General features: G+C 45.8%; 1 protein-coding gene across 1 annotated transcript; it reads right to left on the bottom strand.

The window, feature by feature from the left end:
* Window positions 1-1,233: 1,233 nt before the first annotated feature.
* On the bottom strand, window positions 1,234-27,306 carry Lrp11 (LDL receptor related protein 11). The gene is made up of 7 exons (XM_057762660.1): window positions 26,481-27,306; window positions 21,158-21,315; window positions 17,163-17,304; window positions 15,739-15,864; window positions 14,005-14,232; window positions 10,776-10,871; window positions 1,234-3,060 (listed from the first exon to the last, which is right to left on the bottom strand). The coding sequence occupies exons 1-7, from the start codon at window positions 27,037-27,039 to the stop codon at window positions 2,906-2,908; spliced, it is 1,464 nt and encodes a 487-aa protein (XP_057618643.1). The 5' UTR covers window positions 27,040-27,306; the 3' UTR covers window positions 1,234-2,905.
* Window positions 27,307-27,568: the final 262 nt, after the last annotated feature.

The following is a 27,568-nucleotide window of genomic DNA, read 5'->3' as shown; positions in this document are numbered from 1 at the left end:
ATAAAGAACATCCCTGGGATGAATCTGAAGGAGGACATGAAAGACAGCCTGTGTGGCATTCATAGAAGTTCAGTCAAAGCACCATCAGGGTCTGCGTTTGACAGCCAACGTGAGGGACAAATAGAATTATGGGCCTTTGGATTGAGGGAAGATACAGTAAAGAGCCAGATCAGCCAAGTGATGGTGTCATTGTGACAGTAATGGGGCCAAGCAAGGTCTCAGTCATTACAAGGAAGAGATGGAAAAGGTTCCTACAGAAGAGACCATAACTGAGATATGAATGGCATCATGATGGAGGAGGGTCATCTGTCTATGTGTTACTTTCATTGGTTAATAAAGAAACTGCCTTGGCCCTTTGACAGGACAGAAAATTAGGTAGGCAGAGTAAACAGAATGCTGGGGGGAAGAAGGCAATGAGGCAGACACTATAGCTCTCCTCTCCAAGATGGACTCAGGTTAAGATCCTTCCTGGTAAGCCACCACCTTGTGGTGCTACACACATTATTAGAAATGGGTTAATTAAGATGTGAGAGTTAACCAGTAAAGGGCTAGAGTTAATGGGCCAAGCAGTGTTTAAAAGAGGGTAAAGCTAGCCGGTGGCCGGAGGCCAGGTGGCGGGAAGCAGCCGGCAGCTCCATCTACAGCATCAAATATCAAATTTGCTATGGAAGGTAGAGAGTACCTGCTGTCACCTGTCCTGATAACCAAGTTGACAATCAGATGTAAGCTGCTGGGTAGGCCTAAGGACAAGCTGTGAAACAGCTTGCTTAAGAGCTAACCTAAGGAAGGCCCTGCAGTGGTGGCACACGCCTTTAACCCCAGCACTTGGGGGGGAGAGGCAGGTGGATCTCAGAGAGTTCAAGGCCAGCCTGGTCTATGGAGCAAGTTCCAGGAGACTCCATAGCTACACAGAAAAACCCTGTCTCACCCCCCTCTACTAAAAAAAATAAGCTATGACCACCGTGTCCCTTTAAATAGTTGGAGTGGTAGAGGAAAAACCTGGCTCAGATAGTCACTGATGAGATGGCTCTTAAACGTCTCCCAGGCTTCAGATGACTACTAGATAGAGCTGATCTCCAGCCTTTCATGTGGCTTGGGGTGACTCCCTTTTCTACATCCCTCAGTTTCCCTCTTTGTGAAACAGTTGGCATGATTAAATCCAAATTATATAGTGACAGTTTGGGCAAATTTAGTAACCTACAATTTATAATAAAGGAGGTTTTTTTAAAGGCATAAGAATAAAATAGTTTATTAAAGGAATAGTACATACAAGACATCTTAAGTACTTCAAAACAATAGCAATACTAGATTGTAGTTAATTTCTTTGTATATAAAAGAAGTGCAGAAAGAAACATGCCTTATTGGTTTCTATTTTACTGGGTATGGCTGTAGGCGATGCGCTCTATAAAAACGAGCCACACAGGATCAGAATACAGGTGAGTTCACTCACATCGTCCATCTCTCAGACTACCAAGGTAACACTGACACCATTGCTCAGCTCTAAACATTCAGCAGAAGGATAGAGTTAGAGTCTCAAGGGACAAAAGCAAACATTTGTTTTTCTAGAACTACCCATTAATACACTTTGATAAGTTATATTCCCTCACCAAAATCAAGCCACTTGTTAAAGGAACCACCTACTTTACATTGTCTAAACGCATGAGGCTACAGTGTTTTTCAATGTTTGCCACTTACAGTAAAGAAAATAGGAACATCATGATTCTAGATGGGCACCACACTGTGCAGTCCCCTCAGATGCTCTAGAGCGCATGACCCAGCACGGAGTACTGACGAAAAATCTACCTGTACTGCCTATAAATTGAAAAGAACGATGCTAAGCTGGACGCTAATTTGCTGTTAAGGTGAGTCTGCACAAAAGTGTTTTCTGCTCTGGAAATACATCCTGACATTAGCTGACTGTACATTATGACATTTTAATAACATACAAGATGGTGAAGGCAGGGGTGTGGTTTAACGGTAGAGTACTTGCCTAGCACACACAGTCTCCTGGGTCCCACCTCCGGCTCTGCAAAACAACACAAGGGGAAGCATCCGACTCATTCCATCAAATGGCCTGCGATACTTAAACATAGCGACATTTTTACAAACATCGTGCCCAGACATCAGTGTTTTGATTGACAATTCGCACTATTTCATCAAAAAGGCTCATGTTGAAAACCAGTGCATATATAGACTGGTCACTGTGCTCCACACCATGAAGGAGCACTGTGCAGATGAGACATTAATTGTCCTTGCTCATCCCATGGCTATGCTTCTATTTGCTTTTGCCTGCCAGGTCCTCTGCTGCCGCCTTGATCTCATTTTACAACCAGTTAGAGTTGCTCCTAATCACAAGGGGTTCTTCAAAGGTCAGCTGATCATAGTGGCTACCACCATGGTCTGATGTCAGAAGCATGGGTTGGAGAATCCATATTCCTCTCCTACAGGACTTTGCTGATCTATTCAGAATGCTTTAACATACAGACCTGCTATTGATAATATCTCACTGAGTGTAAGTTCACTTAAGGTCCCTTTTCAAAGATATTTGGCAGAGAAAAAGAGAATGAAGCTCATGAGAACCCAGTAGAGGAGAGGGTTGGAAGACAAGGGTAAGGTGCCAGGGGCCAGCAGTTGGCACCTTACAAATGAAAGGCTGTCCATGCCATTTGTCACCTGATGGCATCCTGACTTTCTGTCTCAGCATACTATAAACTTCAATCTCATGAATTCCTCTCTACGTTTTTGAGACATTTACTTCCCAGGAGAATGATTTCATGATAAATCAAGATTTCTAACTGCAGTATCTTCTAGCACAATTTAAAACAAAAGGTCTCAATGACAGAACCCAAAGAACAAGTTGTAAGTGAACCCCCATCCTTGCCCCCCAGCTGTTAGAGTAGCTTCATTACAGATACATCCCATTGATGAGGTAGTCAGATTCCTCAGACGTAATGGGACGGGCTTTCTTAAGTTTCTGCTTTACCAGTCGGAGTCGGCAAGTCACCATGAGAAGTAGCAAAGCCGTGATGGCCAGACCCAATGCCAGGGGTAACACTGCACCTATGCAAAGTTTGGGGGGAGAAAGTTCTGGTCAGTGGTTGGCAACAGTGACAGTTACTGGTTACTCTATGATGAGCACCCGACATGCATTATTTTACCCCATCTGAACAACTCTAGTTGGTACTAGTATTATTGCTGCTTTTCTGACAAAGGTACAGAGGGGCTAATTCCCATGTCTACTTACGTATTTTAGGTCTAGTCTTAAACCCAGACCTCTTAAAAACCAATTCTCTACCAGGTTCCTACAAAAAAAAATCCCTGGCATCGGGTAAAAACACTGCAGTGAGATCATCCTTATCTCCAACTATCCTAGAGATTGCAACCATGAGAAACATTTTCATTAGAGTCATGTGACATTTGTGGATTCACACATGAGCATATTCTCATTAGTTGTAGCCTAACTCCCGATTTCTGGTTCTGGTAGGGCTTGAGAGATGGCTCCATGATTAAGTACTTATTGCTCTTCCAGAGTACTCAGCTTAAATCCCTAGCACCCACAAAACAGCTCACAACCATCTGTAACTCTAGTTCCCAGGGATGCGATGCCCTCATCTGACCTCCACAGGCACGAGGCACTCATGTGGTACATGGACATACATACAGGCAAAACATCCATATACATCAAATTTTTTAAAATCCAGGGATCCTACTGTCTTCCAGTAGACAATTTATTAAAAACTAACATCAAATCTGCTTGTATACTCAGCCCTAAAAACAAATGCATACAGGCAACACTGAACAGATTCAGAAGGGTGTGTGTGTAATAATAATAATATAATAGGCCATGAATTCTTTTTAGGGGGTAGCATGGGAGAAGTTAGCAGGAGAAAAGGTAGGAGGGAGTGATGCTATTATGTTTTAATTAAAACTAAAATTGTAAAGACATGCTGGTGCAACTGGCCACTGGCTTTTCCTTTGGGGCTGCTCCTGGGCAGAGGACCAGGGTAGCCTGTAGTTTTCCAGAGTCTGGAAGCAGCATGGTAGATCTGTCTCCAGTCAAACTCAGCAAGCTCTATTCTTAGCCCCTCTGCAGGGGAACAGGGCCAGGTTGGTGAACAGTGTGAGGCTATTTTTAGCTGCACCTTCTTTCAGTGGGACGAACTAGAGGAGCCAACATCTCCATGTGTAGCTTGGTTCTGAAACATTTCATTCTGCTTCATTTTTTTATTTTTTTTCATTTTTTTCATTTTTTTATTTGTTGCTCACAAAAATACCCAAGGATAAGCTAATGCCAGAACCAGCTTTATAGCTGAAATAATTGAACACTCACAAGCACATGAGCTGGCACTCACGCTATAGCCATTTTACAGACAATGGGAACAGAGGCACCTAATACTAGTCATACGTGCTGAAGCACCCCCCACTGATTCAGGACAGAGCCTGTGGCCTCGTCCCTACGGTGCTGATTTCTCTAATATGGATATGAGAACATATCTGAATATCTTACTAGATAGACTGCAATGAAATATTAAGGTAACAATGACAGAGTTGTGTTTAAAACCTAATGATGGGAAGAAATATCTGGTTGGTAAGATTTTTCCTAGAGTTATTTGGATCTTATGTGGGGGAGTGAGGAAGATAAGTTTGTTACATGTGTTTGTTCTTAAATATGTGTGTTTTATTTGGATCATTTTTTGATTGGCATGCCTATGGGGCAGTGGTTCTCAACCTTCCTAATGCTGTAACACTTGAAAACCATTCCTCTTGCTCGTCTGTGGGCATATCTGCACATAGGACCCGCCTGGAGATGGATAGAGGAAGGCTCTCACATACTCCAGGTGGTCTTAGGCAACCTTTTCATTCAGCCCTGAAAGGGTCACAACCCACAGGTTGAGGACCTGCTGCTGTTGCTGCTGCTGCTGCTGCTGCTGCTGTAGGGCTCCAGGTGGAATGTTCCCTTAGGTGCTTTGATTATCTGATCTAGATACCTAGGGGATGTTAGCATAGTGATAGTAGCTGCTAGAGTAAAAGTGAGATTGGTGGTAGATAGAAAGGAATAGGGGAGGAAGGTTCTATGGTGATAGTCGAGATATTCATCAGTGTGACTATGGGACAAGGCCAGTTCAGGCACCCTCTCCTCTTCTGTCCAAGACCTAGCAGGGGGCATCCCCGTGGACACCTGGGATCCCCTCTAGAACCAAATCTCTTGCCAACCCTAAAATGATTCCCTTAATGAAGATATCTTCTTCCCTGCTCCTATGTGCCCTTCCTCCATCTCAACCCTCCCACTCCCCCAAGCTCTCCCCAATCCATCCCTTCTCCCTTCTCTCTCCCCCTCTCCCTTCCCCCCACCCTACTCCCACCCATACCCCCAAGCTCCCAATTTTTGCCTGGCGATCTTGTCTGCTTCCAATTTCCAGGAGGATCTATATATGTTTTTCTTTAGGTTTACCTTATTATTTGGTTTCTCTAGGCTTGTGAACTATGGGCTCAATGTCCTTTGTTTATGGCTAGAGTCCACTAATGAGTGAGTAAATACCATATTCATCGTTTTGGGTCTGGGCTATCTCACTCAGGATAGTGTTTTCTATTTCCATCCATTTTTTTTAAATTTATTTATTATGTATACAATATTCTGTGTGTGTGTATGCCTGCAGGCCAGAAGAGGGCACCAGATCCCATTACAGATGGTTGTGAGCCACCATGTGGTTGCTGGAAATTGAACTCAGGACCTTTGGAAGAGCAGGCAATGCTCTTAACCTCTGAGCCGTCTCTCCAGCCCTATTTCCATCCATTTGCATGCAAAATTCAAGATGGATGGAGATAGAGACAGAGACCGACATCAGAGCACTGGACTGAGCTCCCAAGATCCAGTTGAAGAGCAGAAGGAGGGAGAAGATGAACAAGGAAGTCAGGACCACGAGGCGTTGGTCCACCCACTGAGACAGTGTGCTTGATCTAATGGGAGCTCACCAAATCCAGCTGGACTTGGATTGAACGAGCATGTGATCAAACCAGACTCTCTGAATGTGGCTGACAATGGAGGCTGACTGAGAAGCCATTGATAATGGCACTGGGACCTGTTTCTACTGCATGTACTGGCTTTTTGGGATCCTAGTCAATTTGGATGCACACCTTCCTAGGCCTGGATGGAGTGGGGAGGGCCTTGGACTTCCCACAGGGCAGGGTACCCTGCCATCTCTTAAGACTGGAGGTGGAGGGAGGAGGGGGAGTGGGGGAGTAGGAGGGGAATGGGAGGAGGGGAGGAAGTGGAAATTTTTGAATGGGGAAAAATACATATTTATATATATATTCATATATATATATGAAGAGGGGACAGGAGCAGGCTCCAAAAGGCGTGAGTCAGAGGACAGGGATGCAGAAAACCAACAGAAGGAACAGCATCACAAGGATGGCTCTGGTGAATAGGATGCTCTGAAGGGCTCAGGGTGGAGCCTGGGGAGTCTGCTGGGTTAGCAAATGGAAATTTATTTACTGGAGACTGGGCAGTTTCCTTTTTTGTGCACTGATTGCTTGCAGCCACAGAGGGTGTGCACCGATGGAGACTAACAGAGGATGGTAAAATACAGCTGGGGAAACGGCTCCAGCAAGATTCGTCAGAGATGATGTTGGAGAGGGGGAGGAAAGGAAGAGAGGGTGGGCAAACACACAAGTCTGTGGGAGGTAGGTAGCTGAGGTAGTTCTCTCCAGGCAGCCTTAACTTTGGGCACTTAAAACTGGCCCCAGGGGTAGCTAGCCTCACCTTGACATGACCTCAAGGTGATGTCACACAGGGGGCTTCAAACTCTAGATTAGTATCTGAATACCAAGGACTGTCCTGTGTCTGGAACATGAGAGGAAAGGATTCGGAAGTTGCTTTGGTGTCTACGGATATCAAATTTCAGCATAAGGCTAGTGCTCCCTTACAGAATTGTGAAAGAAAAACCTGTAGCAAACATACAGCTTAGAAACTGGTTCTAGAGCCACTTCCATCCCACAGCCCTGCAGTCTGGAAGCATCCAGTGCTCTGAGGTTTTAGTGGCCACACTGGCTCCTAGTGCCATCCCGATGAAAGATGTTTTCAAAGGGTCAAGTGGCCTGTGAGTGTCAGGACTGATGGAGGAGTTACTTTCATTTAATAAAGAAACTGCCTTGGTCCATTTATAGGCCAGCCCTTAGGTGGGTGGAGTAAACAGACAGAATGCTGGGAGAAAGAAGCCGAGTGAGTGAGTCGCCATGATTCTCCTACTCCAGACAGACGCAGGTTAAGATTTTCCCTGGTAAGCCAGCTCATGGTGCTACATAGAATATTAGAAATGGGTTAGATCAATATGTAAGAGCTAGCCAATGAGAGGCTGGAGCTAATGGGCCAAGCAGTGTTTAAGAGAATACAGTTTCCGTGTAATTATTTCGGGGCATAAGCTAGCCATGTGGGCAGCTGGGTGTCAGGGACGCAGCCCCGCCGCCCCTATTACTACACAGGACTTAGACAAAGAAAGGCTTTGCTCTCCTCCAAACCACCTCAGCTTGGAATAGAACAGCCCCAGTTTGCCTGCCCAGGGAAGGGCTGTTAGCCTGAGTCTACAGGTCGATCAAGGATGAAAACCACTGTTTAGGCTAAGGGCAGGGGGCAAATTTTGGGTGGAAATTTCAGTCCTGTGGCTCAGGCCCATCTAGGGAGACAAAGCAAAATTCATGAAAATTTCTGTTTCCCAAACTTGCCAGAATATTGAAATGTATTCTTTTCTTTTCTTTTCTTTTGATTTTTCGAGACAGGGTTTCTCCGTAGTTTTTGGTTTCTGTCCTGGAACTAGCTCTTGTAGACCAGGCTGGCCTCGAACTCCCAGAGATCCGCCTGCCTCTGCCTCCCGAGTGCTGGGACTAAAGGCGTGCGCCACCACTGCCCGGCTTATTCTTTTCTTTTTAAACTGAGTTGTGTGTATGTGCACCTGTGGGTACTCACAGCCATTTGTATTTGTGCATGTGTATGTGTGTGTGTGTGTATGTTCAGGGCAGAGGTTGATGCTAGGTGTCTTCTTCAGTTTCTTTCCACCTTAGTTTTTGAGACAGGGTCTCTCACTGAACCTAGAGTTCACCTAGCTACACGGGTTAGCTAGTCAGCCTGAGTTCCTCCTGTGTCTACCTCATGGTGCTGGTGCTGTAGGCGTGTGCCACCGCATCCTAGCCGGGGCTGCAGGCATGTGCCACCGTATCCTAGTCTGGGCTATAGGCTTGTGCCACCGCATCCTAGCCGGTGCTCCAGGCGTGTGTCACCGCATCCTAGCCAGGGCTGCAGGCCTGTGCCACCGCATCCTAGCCGGGGCTGCAGGCGTGTGCCACTGCATCCTAGCCGGGGCTGCAGGCGTGTGCCACCGCATCCTAGCCAGTGCTCCAGGTGTGTGTCACCGCATCCTAGCTGGTGCTACAGACATGTGCCACCATATCCTAGTCTTTCTCCAGGCCCTAGGGATCTGAACTCGGGTACTCACGCTTACGCAGCTTTACATACTGAGCCATCTCCCCATTGCTGCCTCCTCTTTGAGACAGAGTTTCACTCCATAGCCCAGGGAACCCACTATGCACCCCAGGCTGGCTTTGACTTGGGGGCAATCTTCCTGATCCAGCCTTCTGAGTACTGGTGTTACAGAGCTACCTTGTCTAGATTCTTTTTTTATTGTTTTTAAGTGTGTGTATGTGTGTGTGTGTGTATGTGTGTGTGTATGTGTGTATGTATGTGTGTGTATGTGTGTGTGTATGTGTGTATGTGTGTGTGTATGTGTGTGTGTATGTGTGTGTGTGTGTACCTGGACTTGCAGGTGCATGTACACGTGTGGAGGTCAGAAGTTAACACTGAATATCTTTCACTATCCTGCTCCATCTTATCTTTTGAGATAAGGTCTCCCATTGAGCCCAGAGCTCCTCTGCTAGCTAGAACAGCTGCCCAGTGAGCTCCAGGCACCCACCCATTTCCATTTCCCCACACACATTACATCTGTGTGACTGTGCCCAGTTTCTTATGTGGTTGCCACGGAGCCAAATTTAAGTCCGCGTTCTTGTATGGCAAGTACTTTACTGGCTGTGGTGGTTTGAAAGACGATGCCCCCCCCCAAAGGAGTGGCATTATTAGGGAGTGTGACCTTGTTTGAGTTGGTGTGGTCTTGTTGGAGGAAGTGTGTCACCAAGGAAGTGGGCTTTAAGGTCGAAAATATGCTCAAGATACCACCCAGTGCCTCAGGCCACTTCCTGTTGCCTTAGCCTACATATCAAGATGTAGCCAGCACCTTATCTGCCTGCACAGGTTCCCTACCATGACAACAATGGATGAAACCTCTGAAAGTGTGAGCTGCCACCTCAATGAAATGTTTTCCTTATAAGAATTGTCACGGTCATGATGTCTCCTCACAGCAATAGAAACCCTGACTAAGACACTTGCCGAGCCATCTTCTCAGCACCTTGTTTTTTAAAACAGGGTTTTGCTATGTAGTCTATGCTGGTCTCACATCTGTGAGCCTCACTCCCCAGGCTATAATCCTAAGGGGTCACAGGCATGTCTCACCATGCCTTATTTAGTCTTTGCTGTTCAATCCTTAGTTGACAGTTTCTTCAATACTTTCACTTTGGGTTAATTTGAAATTATGTTTTCCCTCAACTTCTAAGACACAGTGACAGAGCTGTCAGTAACCAGCTAGAGCGAGCCTCTCCTTTTCATACCCATGCTTCTATATGTATTAAAATAGCTTAATAGATTCCAGCTCTGTATCATTAAGAAAACTAAGATGATGAATTATGTATTCTGCTTGTATGAATGGGAAGGAAAGTCAAACCACCTTAACAACTAGAATGAGGAGCAGTCATTAGAACCGAGTCCCTAGAGACATGTGGCCACGACTCCAGAGGGGGGCTGGCTTCTCTCTCCATGACAGGGAGTCTTATCTTAACATTCCCAGAGAAGCCAAATCCAATAGGTCAGTAGACTTCAGGGACACAGGAGGCTACTGACATCTGCCCTATGCTCAGACATTGGTTGGTTAGAAATTAAATGTAGTATCATCAGCCATGAACAGGAAATGAGCACCAGTGCACAGACACTACAAAGAAAAATCTAGGGGGAAATGAAAGCTTTGTCCGTGTTTAGATCGATAGTTTAGGGATAGTTTTGTTCTCCTAGGTCTTTTTGCAGATTTAGTGTGCAAAAAGTGTGCAGGATGCACTGACAGCCAAACCACGCAGTCTACACTAGACACTGTGGCGAGTTCCCCCCTCCGCAGCCACTCTGGGACGTAGTAACAGCTACTGCTATCACCTGCCATGAAATCATTAGGATCCAGAGATAAGAACCTGGCTGTGGTTGTTGAGTTGAGTGGCAGAGCCAGATTTGAACTGTGGTGTCTGATCTGTCCTGGAACTTGCCCTATGGACCAGACTGGCCTTGAACTCAGAGATCCACCTGCCTCTGACTCCTAAAGTGTGGAGACTAAAGGAGTAAGCCACCATGCCTGGTTGAGCTTGTGTTCTTAACCTCTGTGCCACAGTGGGACTTTTCCCACAGGGTGACCTCTGGAAGGATGTATGAAAGACAGAGTGAGATTCAAAGACAGTAGGCTCCAGTCAAGGGCACCATGAGGCACTGTGACCTTGACACTGAGAAGACAGTTCTGGTCCCTGGAGCACAGCCTCAACGTGAATGTTCATGGCTCCACCTGACATGCAGCTAGAGCTGGGGTGGTTCTAGGGACCTCATTGCTCTGCGGGGTGTATTCAAGGCAAACACTGACCTGCTTCTGGGGCTGGGTGTTCCCGCCTTGCTTGGTCACTTTTGGGCTTGAAAATGTAGCTTCCTTCTTCTTGATTCTCTCCTGAGGAATTACTGTCTGTGGAAAGTAAACAGGTATATGTTAAAGGGACATTAAAAACTTCAGGAAGTAGGCATGGGATTACAGCTTTATTTACTTTCTAATTTAGATATATGTCTGTTTGCATGTATGATATGTATGTGGGTGCCCATAGAGGCCAGTTGTGAATCCCCTGATGTGGGTGCTGGGGTTCTCTGGTTAACTACCAAGTAATCTCTCTAGTCCCTTATCAATCATTCATTCAGTTTTCATTTGTTTGTATTTTATGTGCATTGCTGTTTTGCCTGCATATATGTGTCTGTGAAGGTGCCAGATGCCTTGGAACAGGAGTTACAGACAGTTATGAACTGCCACATAGTTGCTGGGAATTGAACCTGGGTCCTCTGGAACAGCAGCCAGTGCTCTCAACCACTGGGCTGTCTCTCCAGCACCCTCTTATGACTCTTTAAGGCTGGGACTTTACAGCCAGGACCCGAAGGAAGCCAGGGATCTCTGATTCTCAGACAGAAGGCACAGAGGTGGGTGGGGAGCAGGATGTTCATTCTGCCAATGCCTTAACAGCAATACCGTCGCTGAGAACTCACTACCCAGGGCAGGAGTACTGTCTGGGGTGACCCAGGAGGTCACTGAGCTGGAAGAGGGCATTCTGACATTACGGTCTTGGAGTTTGTGATAAACAAACCTCTTCCCCCCCTCCCCCTGGATATTCTGCCTGTTTGAGATGGATTCCCAGCACCTTCTTGGAAGGACACAAGTTTTTTCAGCTGTTCCACAGACCGCACTTCCACAGGCCCAAACTACCCTCCTAGAACTGTGATCACATAGATTCCGACCAGTTGCCCCAGAACACCAAGTGCGAGAACTCCAGGCGGAGAAGGGAACCTTTAAGACAAGTCCTTAGGCTTTTGTTGTTGTTGTCGCTTTTTTTCTGGCTCCTTCTAGGAGGTTGGCTATTCAAGATGAAGCCAAATATCTCCTTCCCAGACACCATCTGTTAGACACTCATTGAAGTGAACGATGAACAAATGCTTGTTATGTTCCGTGAGAAGCGCATGGCCGCAGAAGTAGCTGCTGATGTTCGAGGGGGTGGGGAGACTGGAAGGGCTGTGTGGTCTGAATCAGCGGTGGGAACCACAAACAAAGTTTTCCCATGAAACAGGATGCCTTGACCCATGACAGAGTACCCTGCTGTTGAGTATGGGGCAATCTCATCATAGATGAAGGAGGACTGGATAGAGGAAATGCAAGTCTGTTTAAGGATGCATCATGGATACCATCTGAGTGTTCTCAACTTATATTTCTGGTTATTATAAAAAAAAAAGTAGAGGGGAACATTTCTGACTGACAGATATTGCTGTGCCTAATGGTTGGTACCCAAAAGAGCTAGCAGAACCTGAAGGTTTTCAGTCTTTCTAAAGAGGAGGATTCTACCAATACGTTTCTAGAAAGCCCTTAAACAAAGAAGGTAAGAAGCCCGGGACTAAGACACCCAAGATTAAGAGACTATTATTCTACATGTCCTGAAACTCAAAACACTGATGCTCAAAAGGAACAATGCACTAAGGAAAGCAAAGAGGAGGCTGCAGAACATGAAGGAAGCCACAGAAAAGCACCAGGAACTAAGTGCCAAGAGATGTAGGCTGGCCTCATTGAGAGCTTCTACTCCTGAATCCAGTCAAAAATAAGTCTTGAAGAGTAACAAGTAAATAATTAGACTTGAATCTCAAAATAAACAATGAAGTCCTTAAAGCTGGGAGAGTAGCTTACAATGAATGAGACCCTGAAATATATTCATTGTATAAATAAATAAGTGAATAAATGCCCTTAAAACAAAGATCTTTTATATAACTTTACCCCAAAGACAAGCTAAGGCTTGAGGCTTCGGTGGATTTAGTAGAAGAATGCCACGCCTGTATGCAAAAAACGTTTGGGTTTTTGTTCATGTTTCAGCCCAGTACCTTGAAGGATTTGGCTGATCGGCTACACTACCCACAAATTCTTAAGTTCTCAATAAAAAGAGCCCGTGTAAACGGACACAGAGCACTCCTTTCTAGTGCTCTGCAGGCCTGGAAACCAGCTTTCCTTCCTCCCGGCTTGACTGGATGCAAGAAGACACCCTTGTTAATAGGTGACTGGGACCACACAGAGAACAGGCCCCACAGCTGCAAACACATTCAACGACAATCAGGCCATTGTGCCCATGAGATGCTGAGCAAACACGGCCCACACTGGAGCTCTGTGCTCCCAAACGCCAGGGCCTCAGGCCATTCGGAGCACCCGCTCACTGTGTAACCAAATGTTTTTACATGCCCTATACAATCTGAAAAGTATTTCAGTGGTTCAGTGACTGTTTTGCATGTGTAAAGCACCGAGCTTAATCCTCAGCATGCACAAAAAATGGGATCTGTATTGAACACATACAGAGACTGTTTTCCTGTCATTAGTCCCTAATAATACAGTATAAGAACTATTTATTTGGTATTCACATTATATAAGGAATTACATGTAATTTGGAGATGCTTTGCAGCATATAGGATGTGTGTTGATCACATGTAAATATAAAGCTGTTAATTTTTATTTACATTTATTTTGTATGTATGTGGGGAGGGGCATGCATGTATGCCATGGCTCATGTGTGGAGATCAGAGGATAAACTGCAGGATTCAATTCTCTCCTTCCATCAGGTGAGTCCTTGGTGCTGGGCCTGAGGTCGGTAGGCCCTGCAGGAAGTAGCTGCACTTACTGGGCTGTCTCGCTGCCCTGTATTGCTACTTTTAGAGATGGAACTTGAACATCTTTGAACTTTGGTTCTCACAGACCCTGGAACTGATCCCTCAGGGACATCTAGACATTCCTTCCCATAAACCAAGACTTGGTTCCTTTTCCATGCTGGAGATCGAATTGAGGGACTTTGGATGCCAGACACGCGCTCTTGCCCTGACCTACAGCTCCAGAGCTCCGTAACTGTATTAGTACAAATGTCAGGGTTCTTTTCTGGTTTGTTTTGTTTTGGCCAAACCCTTCATTTCAATCTGTATCATTCTATTTCGGAGTACATTTCCTTGATGGTTTTCCAACAGAAGATATAACTTTGAACCACTCGGACAACAGAAACAGGACTACTCATGGAGTAATCATTCTGAGTCCTTACCTGGTACGACAGGAATGATTTGACTCTCTGGTGCCCTCTGGGTGGAGTGAATCCTCTTCTCTGTGTGGGACACAGTAGCTGGTTGGTTGTGGGGAGTGGCTTTCTGGGACTTTTCAAACTGGAGGTCTTCTTTACCTTCACTCTCTTTACCTTCACTCAGTCCCGTGGTTCCTGGCTGGGCAGAAGTAGCCGCTGTGTGTGTCACCACCATCTTGCGGTCAAGGCCCACTGTGGAAGAATCAGTTACTTGTTGGCTTTCTTTCTTTTTGTATGTTTGTTTAGTTATTTGTATGTGTGTGTGTGTGTGTGTGTGTGTCCACAGAGGTCAGAGGAGGGTACTGGATGGATCTCCTGGAACTGGAGCTACAAACGATTGTGAGCTGCCATGCGGGTGCTGGGAATTGGCCAGAGGAGAACCCTGTTCTTCCTTAGGTGCCATCCACCACTGCTTTTGAGACCCGGAACTCATCGAGCAGGTTAGGCTGGCTGACCAGCAGGCTCCTGGAATGCTCCTGCCTAGGCTGCCTCAGTACTGGAATCCCCGCCACAGACGCCACACTTGCCTTTTTTACACAGACGCTGAAGAACTACCACCTCAGCCTTGGGTTTCTTTTCTGAACTCTGACTGAGGCCATTGGATCTGCACTTGGTTTATAATCATGGCTACTTGTGACTAATATCCCACTCAGCTAAGACATGCCAAGCCCCATAAAACTCATTGCTTACTTTTGAAATGGGCAATGTGTTCTTTCCTCTTTGAGTAGCTTTCCTAACATGGACAAAGACAGATCCAACCTTATTGTTTTTCCAGTTGCTCTACTTTGATAGCAGTGTGGGTTGAACCTTGGCCCTTGTGCTTGTGAGGCAAGCACTAAACCTCAGTTCCTAAGCCTTAGGCTTTGGAATATCTCTCCTCTTCCTTACAGCCACACTTTCTTTATTCAGCTAGATTTACAGCTCTTCCTTCTTCTGGTGCTCTCTTAAGTACATGACCCTTACAAAACTGATTTATAGTTTCACCTTAGCCAGAACCCAGTGTGACATAAATCGTCCTTAAAAATGATAAAAGTGCCGGGTAGTGGTGGCTCACGCCTTTAATTCCAGTACTCGGGAGGCAGAGATGGGTGGATCTCTGTGAGTTCGAGGCCAGCCTGCTCTACTGAGTGAGTTCTAGGATAGGCTCCAAACCTACAGAGAAACCCTATCTTGGAAAAAAAAAAAAAGCCAAGCATGATAGAGGCACAAGTCTATAATCCCAGAACTTGGAAGGTTAAGGTTAGAGGATTGTGAGTGTGTGGTCAGCCTGGGCTACATGGCAAGTCTGTATCACAAAAACAACAACAACGACAACAAAAAAGGTATGATACTACATGGTGGAGGTCAAAGGACAACTTGTAGAGTCAAGCCTCTCTTTCCACCACGTGGGTCCTGGGAATTTAGATTCAGGTTCTGAGGCTTCAGCAAGCACCTTCTCTGAGTCATCTTGCTAGACCTACTTCAGATTTTAAAAAAGTGTATGTTATGCAATATTTTAAAGATAAGAAAAATCTTTGGGATGCTGAGAAAAATCATATGCAATACCAAAAATTTGGCACCTGATCTCAGACTTTAACCTCAGGGAGTTCTCAAGCATAGGTTTCTGCAGAAAGTTATACCTGAAGCAAGCAGTGGAAGAACACAGGGTTCCCATTTTATCCCAGATCCCTGCCTGATAGGACCGTGCGACCGACTCACAGTTTTGGCAGAAGTCTTCGTCAGACCCATCTGGACACTGCCTCACCCCATCACAAGCCAAGGTGATGTCAATGCAGCAGCCACTGTCACAGAAGAAATGGTAGCGCGAGCAAACACTGGAGCACCCTGTTTGTGAACAAGTCTCAGGTCACAGGGTTGCTGAGAAAGTCAACATCCCCTGTCTTCCAGAGGACCTAGGTTCAATTCCCAGCACTCACATGTCAGATCATAACAGCCTGTAACTCCATCCAAGGGATCCAACACCCTCACACAGTCATGCAGATAAAATATCAATACACATAAAAATTAAAAATAAATACATTTAATTAAAAAAAAAGAGGTAACTCTCTGGTGGCAGGTATGAAAGATACCCAGCTAGAATCAGGTCTTAAGGAGTCCTACAATTTGAAAGTGAACTAAATGGTTCTTGAGAAAACAAGTGGCAAATTATGATAGCCCACTAACAGCAAAATTTAACAAAATCTGACACTCATTTTATTGAAGAACAGTCAACTGAAGACTAGAAAGTAAGTCTATCTGGGTGCAAGGATATTGGAAGATAGCTTGATCCTGAAGGAGAAAATAAAGAATGGGAATAATGCAGAAACTGTCCAGCAGACAGAACTCAGGTCGGCCACCCCAACAGAAACTTAGGACTGCAGAGTGAGCGACAGCCACCAGGGGGAGCAAACGGAATGAGGGGGCTGTAACCAAGCAACTTTACACATGTGACAGGAAAACCCAGGATGGCAGGACTTTCCATCTGAGTAGTTTTAGAGAGAGATCTGCATTTAAAAAATATATATTCTGGAATAGTCATCCCCAAACCTTTTAAGTGTCTTATTAAACTTCTGAAATTCACTCATAAATAATATACGGGTTCTGAGATATTGTGCACAAGAGGGATTGTCAGACGGTCCAGTGCTTGTCAATTCCAGGAACCCACATGCTGTAGAGAGAACCAGCACCCTGCAAGTTGTCCTCTGAGCTTCACACATACCTGTACGAGTGCAGGCACACACACCACATGTACACACATGAACACACAGAGCATCATACACCAAACACACTGAAAATTTCCAAAAGATTGTATCTGTGCACAAAATCCTCTCCTAGAAAAGTTGGGCACTGTCCTTGACAAGGTCAAAGAGGAAAAGGCAGAAGGTCAACACACAGGACCCACTAGCTCACCGTCTATGCTCTGAGAACGTTCTCTACACTCTAATCAGTGAGGTCAAATTGTCCTAAATAGAGAGCCTGTGTTTGTTATTTTATTTTTAGCAAAAACTTCAAGCACCAAAAATAAGATGGAAGAGCCTGTGAAATGTGTCACCGGGATGTAAAATCCCACAGACACCATCCTTCCAGGAACAGCTGGGCTGTGGCTGGCTGGGGGGAGCTCAGTGGAAGGACTTTCTTCTCACCTCCCGTGGAGTAGATCCTGGGAAACACACTCACAGACACATTGTCGGAGCTTCTCTGGCCCACTGTGTCAGTCACAGTCAGCTGAAAGATGTATGCGCCTTCCTTCAGGTGGGACAGCTCCAGGATTCCTGGCTGAGGCACCTGTCATACAGACATGTTTGGGGAAGAGCTGAGCACGGGGCCCAGGAGCACACAGAAACATGTACACTGTTCCCTCACTCCCCACCCCCATGCCCCACAACAAACCAACAGCTCCTCCTTCTCCTTAGAATTGATATGTAAGCCTGGTGGTGGTGGAGCACTTGGGAGGCAGAGGCAGGCGGATCTCTGAGTTTGAAGCCAGCCTGCTCTACAGAGTGAGTTCCAGGACGGCTAGGATTGCTATAAAGAGAAACCCTGTCTCAAAATAACAAAGGTGGGGAGAAATAATATATAAATAACCTTAAACAAAAATAATGATAATAAATGATAGATGGCACTCAAAGTTTGAAATCACTTCTGAAGCTGGGTGGTGGTAGTGGCATACACCTTTAGTCCCAGCACTTGGGAGGCAGAGGCAGGTGAATCTCTTGAGCTTGAGGCCAGCCTGACAGTCTACAGAATAACAACCAGAAACTACACAGAGAAACCCTGTCTGGAAAAAAAAAAAAAAAAAAAAAAGAAAGTACTTCTGATTGTGCAAATTAACTGTCAGGGCACACACTGGTGTGAGCCGGTTCCACTTTATCTGAAGGTCAGAGAGTTTGAGTTTAATTTTGCTCTCTCAAAGTTGTTAACAACAGGTGTGGCTACAAACAAGCGATTCTGGCCTAGGGTGTGGCTACTTAGTATTTTGAGTGGTGAGGTAGATGCACTCCACCTGGACCATCCTTGTGTCAACGCTAATAAGGTCTGTTGCCTCCCGCTCCCTTTTTGGAGTGAAGTATACACCTGTGTGGAAGAATAAACAAAGAGAATTCAGTATTCACTGAGTGTCCCTCCTGATGCTGCTCTGTGTTTCCGGCTCTTATTTCTCCTCTATCTCTGTTCCTTTTGCTTAATAATTCTAATCCTCACGCTCCTACCCTGGAACATACAAGTTTTGTCGAAGTTGGTTTTCGACAATTAATCAAAACGCTGAGATGTAAGGAAGACAAACAGGAAGGAGGTCTTGCACGGGCTCAGTCAGTCACTTACACAAACACGGGAAGGGGACACCGTGGCGGCAGGCATGTGGAAAGATGAAGCAGGGCACTTTGCTAACAGAAGACTCAGCAAAAACCTATCATATGACATAATTGCAGTGTTCATGCAATTAGCTTCATTAATAGGAGTGACTAATGTTCAAATCACAAGAGGGAGCAGAGGGTCAGAAGGAACCACAGGATGTAGGAGGAATTCTGTTAGGGATTGTGGATTTTATGAAGAATACACATCTAAGAAAATCCAGGGGCTGGAGAGATGGCTCTGTGGTTAAAAGCACTGATTGTTCTTCCAGAGGACCCAGTTCAATTCCCAGCACCCACACGGCAGCTCACAACTGTCTGTACCTCCTTGATGTGGGAGTCTCCTCTGTGTGCTGCTTGGATTGGTTAATGAATAAAGAAACTGCCTTGGCCTGATAGGGCAAAAATTAGGTAGTCAGAGAAGAGAGAACTGAATTCTGGGAGGAAGAAAGCAGAGGAGGGGATGGCATGGATCCACTGCTGGAGACAGATGTGCTGAATTTTACCTGGTAAGCCACTGCAGCATGGCAATATACAGGTTAATATAAATGGGTTAAATTAATATGTAAGAATTAGCCAATAAGAAACTAGAGCTAATGGGCCAAGCAGTTGTTTAATTAATATAATTTCTGTGTGGTTATTTCAGGGCTAAACTAGCCAGGCAGCTAGGACAAGCAAGCGGGTCCTCCTCCTACACCTCCTGTTTCAGGGGACCCAACATTCATGACAAAACACCAGTGCACATTAAAAAAAGAAGAAAGAAAAGAGAAAAAGAATCCAGATCAGGCTAGAAGGTAGATGGTCTGAAATCAGTACAAGAGCTTTTATACAGAATAAAAGGATGCTGTTATGGTTTAAGTAAAATGGTACTGTTCCCTGAGGGGCTCACAGGCCATGAGGGGCAGCAGATCCCAGGCAGGGAATCACGTGGCAAGTGAGGGACCTCGGCGGGGCAGTCAGTCCCAGGAGGAGCTACAGCTGCAGTGAGTGAGAGACAGATGGATAGGCATGCCATGCAGAGTGAGTGGGTATTTATTTAGTGGGTTATGGAGGGAAAAGGGAAAGAGGGGAAGGGGGAGAATGGGAAGAGGAGAGAGAGAGAGAGAGAGAGAGAGAGAGAGAGAGAGAGAGAAGCCATGGCTATCTCTTTGGGAGAGAAACGGCTGCAGGCAGGCAGGAAGATATGCCTGCCTCAGCGGTGAAGGGGGTAAGGGGGAGTGGGCAGAGTTTATCTTTTAAAGGGACAGGATAGACCATTACAAATATGATCAGCATTTTCCAAAGGGTGGACCTAGTGCCAATTCATAGAGTGAGGTGCAGATTGTTTGAGTCAATTGACAATACACTAGGCCACTGTTCTCAACCTGTGGGTGGATGCCCTTTTGGGTTTTAGATATCCTGTGTATTACTGATTTGCATTATGATCCATAACAGTAGCCAAATTATAGGTATGAGTAGCAATAAAATAATTTTATGGTTGGGAGTCATCAAAACATGAGGAATTAAGCCAGGCAGTGATGCTGAATACTTTTAATCCCAGCACTTAGAATGCAGAGGCAGGCAGATCTCTGTGAGTCAGCCTGGTCTACAGAGCGAGTTCCAGGACAGCCAGGACTACACAAAGAAACTCTGTCTCAAAAATCCAAAAAGAAGGAGGAGGAGGAAAATTCTTTACATGATAATAATTCTATTATTAGCTCCCTTTTTATATTCATTTCTTTCATACTTCCTAGCCAAATTTTTAACTGAGGGTAGCCAGGAACTCATGATGTACTCCAGACTGGCCTTGAACTTGTGATCCCCCTGCCTTAACCCCCTCAGTACTGGGATTACAGGCATGTGCCATCATACTTGGATACTAACCAAATCGTAAACTAAGAAAGAAAACCTTTTAAAAAAATAATCAGAATTACTGAAAAACAATATTAGTGTTTGAGCTGAAGGAGCAGGACCCTGGCAGGCTTCAAAGAAAATGATCAAGACTGTTTATTAAGCACAAAGGGGAATTTACAGACTAAACAATTTCTAGGATAATTGATTATATAATTTCTCCATTTTATGCATGCTCTGCTTGCTTACAGGCACTCAGGGACTATGAAGGACTTTACAGAAAACCACTTCACAGAAATACCAGTTTTTGTTAGCAAGAATGAATCACCAGGCGGTGGTGGTGCATGCCTTTAATCCCAGCACTCAGAAGGAAGAGGTGGTGGCGGTCTCTTTCTTTCTTTCTTTCTTTCTTTCTTTCTTTCTTTCTTTCTTTCTTTCTTTCTTTTTTTTTTTTTTTTTGAGGTTGAATATTTATTCAGAAGGTTATGAAGGGGGAAGGGGGAGGGAGGAAGAGAGAGAGAGAGAGAAAGAGAGAAGGGGGGAAGCGGAGAAGTGGGGAGAGAGGCAGATGGAAAAGAGCGGTGGCGGTCTCTTTGAGCTCAAGGCCAGCCTGGTCTTCAGAGTAAGTTCCAGGACAGCCAGAGCTGCTACAATGAAGAAAGACGCTTAAAAGAAATCCCACACTAGCTCAAAATTGAGACTAATAGAGGGTTATTTATTTAGGGGTAGACTCACAAGTCACAATCCTCTACTGGAACGGAGAAGAGCAGCTGAATCCCACCACTCGGAAAGAGGTCCAATGTGTGCTTTATATCAGCATAAATAGTATAAGAGGCCACACCCAAGTGGACAGTAACTTAAAGGCTACTGGCAGTAGGGATTCCTACAGCACTACACAGAAAAAACCCTGTTTGGAAAAACAACAACAACAACAACAACAACAAAATGACATGATTCACCTTCATGTCCACTGATGGGTCACCCTGCTTCAACGTCCACTCGTAATGGACAATGGCGTGGTCATCTGTGCTTTCTCGGCCATCCAGAATCACCCCGTCTGTGGGCAGATGCAAAACCACATCCTTCCCGGCCTTGCTAAGTGGAGGCTTGTCCTCACCTGTGGAAGAGAACAGGCCTCAGAGGCATGACTCCCTGATTTCCCAACCTACAGACAGCAGTTATCCTGTTTGCAGAACAGATTAGTCCATCACAAAACCTCACACAGGATAAATATCATCTGAAATCTATCTTCCTGTTAACTTTCATTGTGTCCCCTCTATACACCAAACAATAAAATCGATTCTGACATGGAAGAGGAAGTATGGAATGTCAGCTGTTCACAGTAAGTATAGAAACTAATAACATGTTTTAAAATTTTTAATGATTTATTTTTATCCTATTGCATTGATGTTTTCCCTGAATGTGTGTCTGTGTGAGGGTGTCAGATTCCCTGGAACTGGAGTTACAGACAGTTGTGAGCTGACATGTGGGTGCTGGGAATTGAACCCAGGTCCTCTGGATGATCAGCTAGTGCTCTCAATTGCTGAGCCATCTCTCTAGCTCCTAATGATATTTTTAAAAAACCTTCAAAAGTTTTACACGGAAGGGTCAGGAAAACACTGAAATATTTTCCTTGTCATGAAGCAAATGAATCCTGCCTCCCCTGAAGGATGGTTATGATAGTCACTGACTGGTTTAAGTGGGCAATAGATGTGCTTTCTGAGGCCAGTCCTCACATCCTAACTTGAGCTCTGATGACCTCTGAGATAACAATTTCTCAATTCCTGTCCAGGCCAATTATACTGTAAAATGTATTTTGAAACAAACCAGAGCTCAGCTACACAGAAACAGCCCTGGAAGCAAACAAAGGACGACATTTACCAAGAGCAAAATAAATGTAATTTTCAATTTCCATTATAAAAACTGTAATGGAAGCATTGATTTCTCCTGGAGACTAAACACAGTGGGTAAGACAGAGGTGAAACAAGACTCAGACCAATTGAGACGGAGTGTTTCAAGGTGGGGTTTAATCTAGAGAATGATAATGTTAGCTGGCCTCATTCACAACACACCGCTGTGAGTGGAACCGTCTGATCGGTGCCAAGCAAAGGATACAGACTGGCTGAAAAATAAAGGAGTAAAGACGAGTTGCTGAAGTGGGGCCCGAGGGGAGCGGGGGGGGGGTAAATATGTGAAAGGAAGAAAAGCTATGTGCGTTTTGTTTGTTTTTCTTTCCCAGGCTGGAGAAGCAATCATTTATTTTTTTTAATTGCATCGCTCCAGGAAAGAGAAAGAGAGAGAGAGAAAGCAAACATATCCACAATTACAGTACGATCCTCATATTTAGCATGTGGAGTCCAGTTTTTCCCGTATGACACTGATAGTCACATGCGATCGCATGTACATAATCAGAACTGCTGCCATTTACTGGTGAGGTCTTTGTACCACGCAGCATGCTGAGTGCTCTGCAGGCATCGCCTCACTTGGTACCCACTGTCAGTCTGAAGCAGGCCTTATGAGTGGCAGACAGGGGCTCAGAGAAGCTGAGCCAGGTGACTGACATCACATGCAAGTGGCAAACCTACATCCGATGCTTCTAAATCACAGGCTGTGTCCACTACACTTTTTGTTACCTTAATAGTTTATACAGTTGAATCCATTGATATATTGCTCTATTCAACCCATTAATATTTATTCAGATATCCTAGCAACGTCAATGAATTTATATAAACTCCACAACTTCCATTTTGACTCCTTTTGGGTTTCTGGGGAGCAAACTCAGAGCCGGTGTAGGCTGTGCATGTGTCCTAAATCTATTTTTATCTCTTAACCCCTAAAATTGGACATTTATTTTCGTCAACCTTATCACTAGGAAAATGCCACAATAAACATGTTTTTGCTCATACTGTTTCTCTAGCATAGATCATTCTCCTTAAAAAATATTCTAGAACAGTTGTTCTCAACCTGTGGGTGGCAACTCCTTTGACAAACCTCTATCTCTAAAAATATTTACATTACGATTCATAACAGGAACAAAATTACAGTTTTGAAGTAGCAACAAAAATAATTTTGTGGTTGGAGTCACTGCAACATAAAGAACTGTATTAAAGGGTCACAGCATTAGGAAGGTTGAGAATCACTGTTCTAGAAGAATGGATATTTTAAATCTCGATATATTATTTCCTAATTGGTTTCCAAAAAAACTGGTACCAACACACATTGTCAATGGCCATGAGTTTCCCACACCCGTGCCAACTTAAATATACTTTTTATTTTTTACAGTGTAGTAAGTGTAAATTGGTATTTACATTTGCACCCCCCTCCCCAGTTTCAGTGGTACCAGCGATTGAACATAGGCCCTCTAATACGCTAAGTGCTCCGCCACGAAGCTCCATGATACGCCCAGTCTCTGACTGTATCTCACGTTGGACATTTCCCATGTTTACCGACTATATTTCCTCTCCAGGGAACTGTTTACTCGCACCCTTTGCTCATTTACTTTCCTCATACCCCCCCCCCAGCTCTGTTAATATTTTAAGATCATACTTCCTAGACTCTTGTTTGTAATTCCTTACTTATTGACATGAAGTTTTTGTGAATTTGTACAAAACCCATCTTTTCTTTATGATCTAAAGAAATTTTCTTAATTAATCTTCTTTCCAGATGAGCAATAGCAAATTCAGCTTTCAGTTTTCCAATGTATGGTGTAGACTCTGGCTTAATTTTATACTACAAATGTATATAGGACCAGTACCCTATATATACATACGAGGACACTTGCTGTCAAGTGTGATGACTTGAATTCCACCTCCAAGACCCGCACAGTGTAAGGAGAGAACCAACTTCCTGCAGATTTGTCTCTGTCTTTCACACATATGCTATGGCAGGCATGACCATAAACACACCAAGTAAAAAAATGATGAAACATAAATATACATCTGGGATTTGTGGTGGTCACAGTGGTAAGTCTCAATGCCATTTTCCAACATTGCCAACAAATAATCTTATTATTTATGAATTATAATTCTCCAACACTGTCAACAAATAATCTTTGTAATATTTATGAATTATAAGTGATTACTCCTAATGCAAAAGAGAGAAAGTGAGAAGGTGAAAATGTGAGGGAGAGCCTTGGAGATGACTCAGCCGCCTGTGGAGGGATCAGCCCCTGAACAGAAAGGTCAGTGCTTGCTTTGTGCTTGGAGACAGGCAGCAAGGGAGGTCTGCTTGGGGCACAGCAGAATTCCACCTTAGGGCTTTGGTTTCTCTAGAACGGAAAGGGTTGCTTTCCAAGCTCTACCCAGAGATACTGGGTTTCAGGCTAGACCGCCCAAACATCACAAAGGTTCTGGTCCCTGAATGCTGGAAGATTGTATTCTCAGCTTATTCAAGATCTTAAAGACTTCAGCCTCCACCCCACAGCCCTCTTTTCTCAATGTCTTCCCAGTCACATCAACCAGCCAAGTAAGTATACCACAGACACCTGTACCACTGCAATAACTCACAAGAAGCATCCACACTTGGTCATGATGATCTAAGTTAAAACACAAGCAAGAAACAAAGCAAGATTATCTTGGGATGGGAGAAGTTTGGACTCAAACCCTAGGACTCAGGACTTCAAGCATTCGTCTTTCTCTGGAGGTTCTAGCAGGTAGGTTCTGTCTCATCAAGGTATCTCCCCACTCTTTTCTATATTCTCCCATCATCCCTGACAGCTACCTCATTATCCCAGCTGTGGGTGACAGACCCTCAGGGGCTGTGAGAGAAAGCACCACACTACTCAGTGGCTCAGCAAACTTAGTGCTGAGAGGCCCTCAGGCAGTTGCTTTCAATACACCAGGATTTGACCTTTGAGCCCTTGTGCGGACAGAGTGAGTTCCTGTGTGTAAAGAGCTCAAAATAGCTTTTGACTTCAAACTCATCGAGCGTGACCAATATATACTGGCTGATATATAGCTGATGGCAATGCTACAAATCTGTTCTATCCTATGCCATCCAGCCCTCCCCCCATTGTCTTCTTGAGCCTTTAAGGCTCCCCAAATGGACCAGCCACAACTCTCTACAAGGAGCTTTGCTAAATCACTTTGACTATCTAACCTCTAGCCCCGCATGCTCACAAGAGTCACAAGAAAGGGGGCAAGAAATAATAATAACCCGGGAAGGAAAAACTGAAGTAGTTTTAGAAACATAAATAACTCAAAAGGACTCTGTAAAATTCACTCCGCCCTCCACGCAGAGCCCACAAATGCAGCCTGTAAGCCTAGGTGTCACCTTCAGTATCCCCGTATTCCTGAAGACTTGAAGTCTGGGCTTGTCAGTGCCCAGAGAGGAGGCCAGTCCTCTAGAGAACGGAAGGACAAGCGGGGGTGGGGGGTGATGACGACGACAACAACACACAGATGGCTGTTTCTGGCCTTTCTGTTGACTTTTCTTTACCCAGCTTTAAGGAAAGCTCCTTTGTGGCAATGCCAATGTATTTCAGATGAGCGCAAAGAGCCTGGGAAGGGATTTTGTTTCTCTGCTACTTTTTTTCCTTCTTGGTCTTGCCTCCCATGGAGCACCTGCATTTAAAACCACAGAATCGACAAGCTGTTGAGGTCTTTTAAAGAGACACACTTTACACAGTATCCACTGTGTACCCAGTGTTGACCCCAGTAGGCCCCAGTACAGAGTGCCAAAACCCCTCAACACACAGCCGGCTCTGCTTAAACTCAGGTCAAAAACAAAAAGGTCACGAAAGAGAACATTTGTTGGGGGAGGGGTGGGAGAGAAGAGTGGAGGCAGAGTGACAAGTTTTCCTTCATATTTTTGTCTGAAGGAAGTACGTACAGGCAGAGAGCCAATCCAGGAAGCAGGGGGAAGGTGCTAGGGACAATTTTGCATCTATATAATCAAATCCTGTCCTTGCTATTTCTTGCAAAAAACAAAACAAAACAAAAACAAAACACACACACACAACCCCCCCCCCCCACGTTTTATAAAACCTATAAGACGAAATAAAACTAAAATAATCCTTATTGGGGAAAGGAAGCTCTGGATAAATTCTTAAACAGAATTTCCGCCAGACCTCTCAGATGAGCTCTCGACCCTCCTCTTCAGGTTCCCTGAGGCAGCCCACCACACCTGCTTTTGCCCATCTTCTGGACTTTCTCAGCCCCCATCTCTAAGTCTGAGAAATATAGGCCACTTTTCCAGTTATCCGCAGCTACAATCCTCTGGAAGCAGAGGATTTTGCATGCTTGGTATGCGATGCCAGAACGGCAGGACACTCGCGGCACTTACCCAGCCCGGGCGAGACCCCGGCGGTGTCCCCGGCGCGGCTGAGAGTGTAAGTACGGTATCCCCGGAGCGGCGCGAACTTGCAAACGCTGCGGCCCCGCGCCGTGCAGTTGAACAGGTAGCAGCGGGGAGCGGGCAAGGGCGCGGGTGAGCTGGGCCCCCAGGGCAGCTGCACCACCGCCACGGTGCAGCGAGGCTCGGAACAGCAGGCCGCCACGCACTGCCGCCAGCCCCTCACGGTCCCCGGTGCGCGCAGGAAGCTGGCTCCAGCCGCGATGGAGTCCTGGGTGCGGATGATGGTATCGGGTATCGCCCGGTAGACCGCCGTATCACCCGCTCCCGGACAATCCTCCCTCGGGCCGGCGAGCAGCTCCGGTTCTAGCTCCTCGCGAGGCCGTGCCAGCTGCAGCTGCCGGCGAAAGTCTTGCAGCAGCCGATCGACTCCCGACGGAGGAGCGGCGGGTTCCCCGGACCGGCCGCTCGGCAACCAGAGGCAGAGCAGCAGCAGCCCGCGCAGAGCGTGGTGCCGAGAGCCCGGGCCCGGTCCTCCCCGGGCGGCCATGGCACGAGCGCGGCCTCAGAGCACGGCAGCCCCGGGGCCTGGATCCTGCACGGAGGCACCAGGCGTGCCGGCTTCGAGAGGCATCGCGCGCCGAGCCGGGCGGGGTCGGGCACGGCCCTGGCCCTTCTACCAGGCTGCCGCCTTCCGGTGCTTCTAGCTTGGCTCCGGCCACAGAAGCTCACCCGGGCAACCGGCGGTCGCTGAGTGGATCAGCACCGGCGTGCGGACAGCGGCTGCGGCGGGGCGGAGCTTGGCGTGCAGGGGCGGTCCCCGGGGCGGGACTTCCGCGGCCGGCAGGTCTCCTGGCGTGCGGAGGAAGAGATTCCCTGGACTGCTTGGCTGCTCCGTGGAGTGAGCTCACTTTCTAATTTGCCTTTCAGTTTCCTTTAGAGAGTCTAAACATCAGAAACTTAGCAACGGAAAGCTGACCGTGTAAGTGAGGAGACAAAGGTCAGGGGGTAGGAAAAAGATTCCCTTTTCTGTAAGGGGGAGGGCTAAGCAGAATGAGGCCTGCACATCAGTTTACTGA

The sequence above is a fragment of the Chionomys nivalis genome, chromosome 2 (assembly GCF_950005125.1).
Source record: "Chionomys nivalis chromosome 2, mChiNiv1.1, whole genome shotgun sequence".
Taxonomy (NCBI): Eukaryota; Metazoa; Chordata; class Mammalia; order Rodentia; family Cricetidae; genus Chionomys; species Chionomys nivalis.
Note: the sequence above shows the minus strand (reverse complement) of the source record. Positions and strands in the feature narration are given on the sequence as shown.

Coding starts and splice junctions, on each gene's coding strand:
- Lrp11 (XM_057762660.1), bottom strand. CDS start 27,039: ATGGCCGCCCGGGGAGGACCGGGCCCGGGCTCTCGGCACCACGCTCTG. Junction 17,305..21,157: donor ACCCATCAGTGGACATGAAG/GTGAATCATGTC, acceptor TCTGTATGACAG/GTGCCTCAGCCAGGAATCCT. Junction 10,872..14,004: donor AATCATTCCTGTCGTACCAG/GTAAGGACTCAG, acceptor TACTTTCCACAG/ACAGTAATTCCTCAGGAGAG.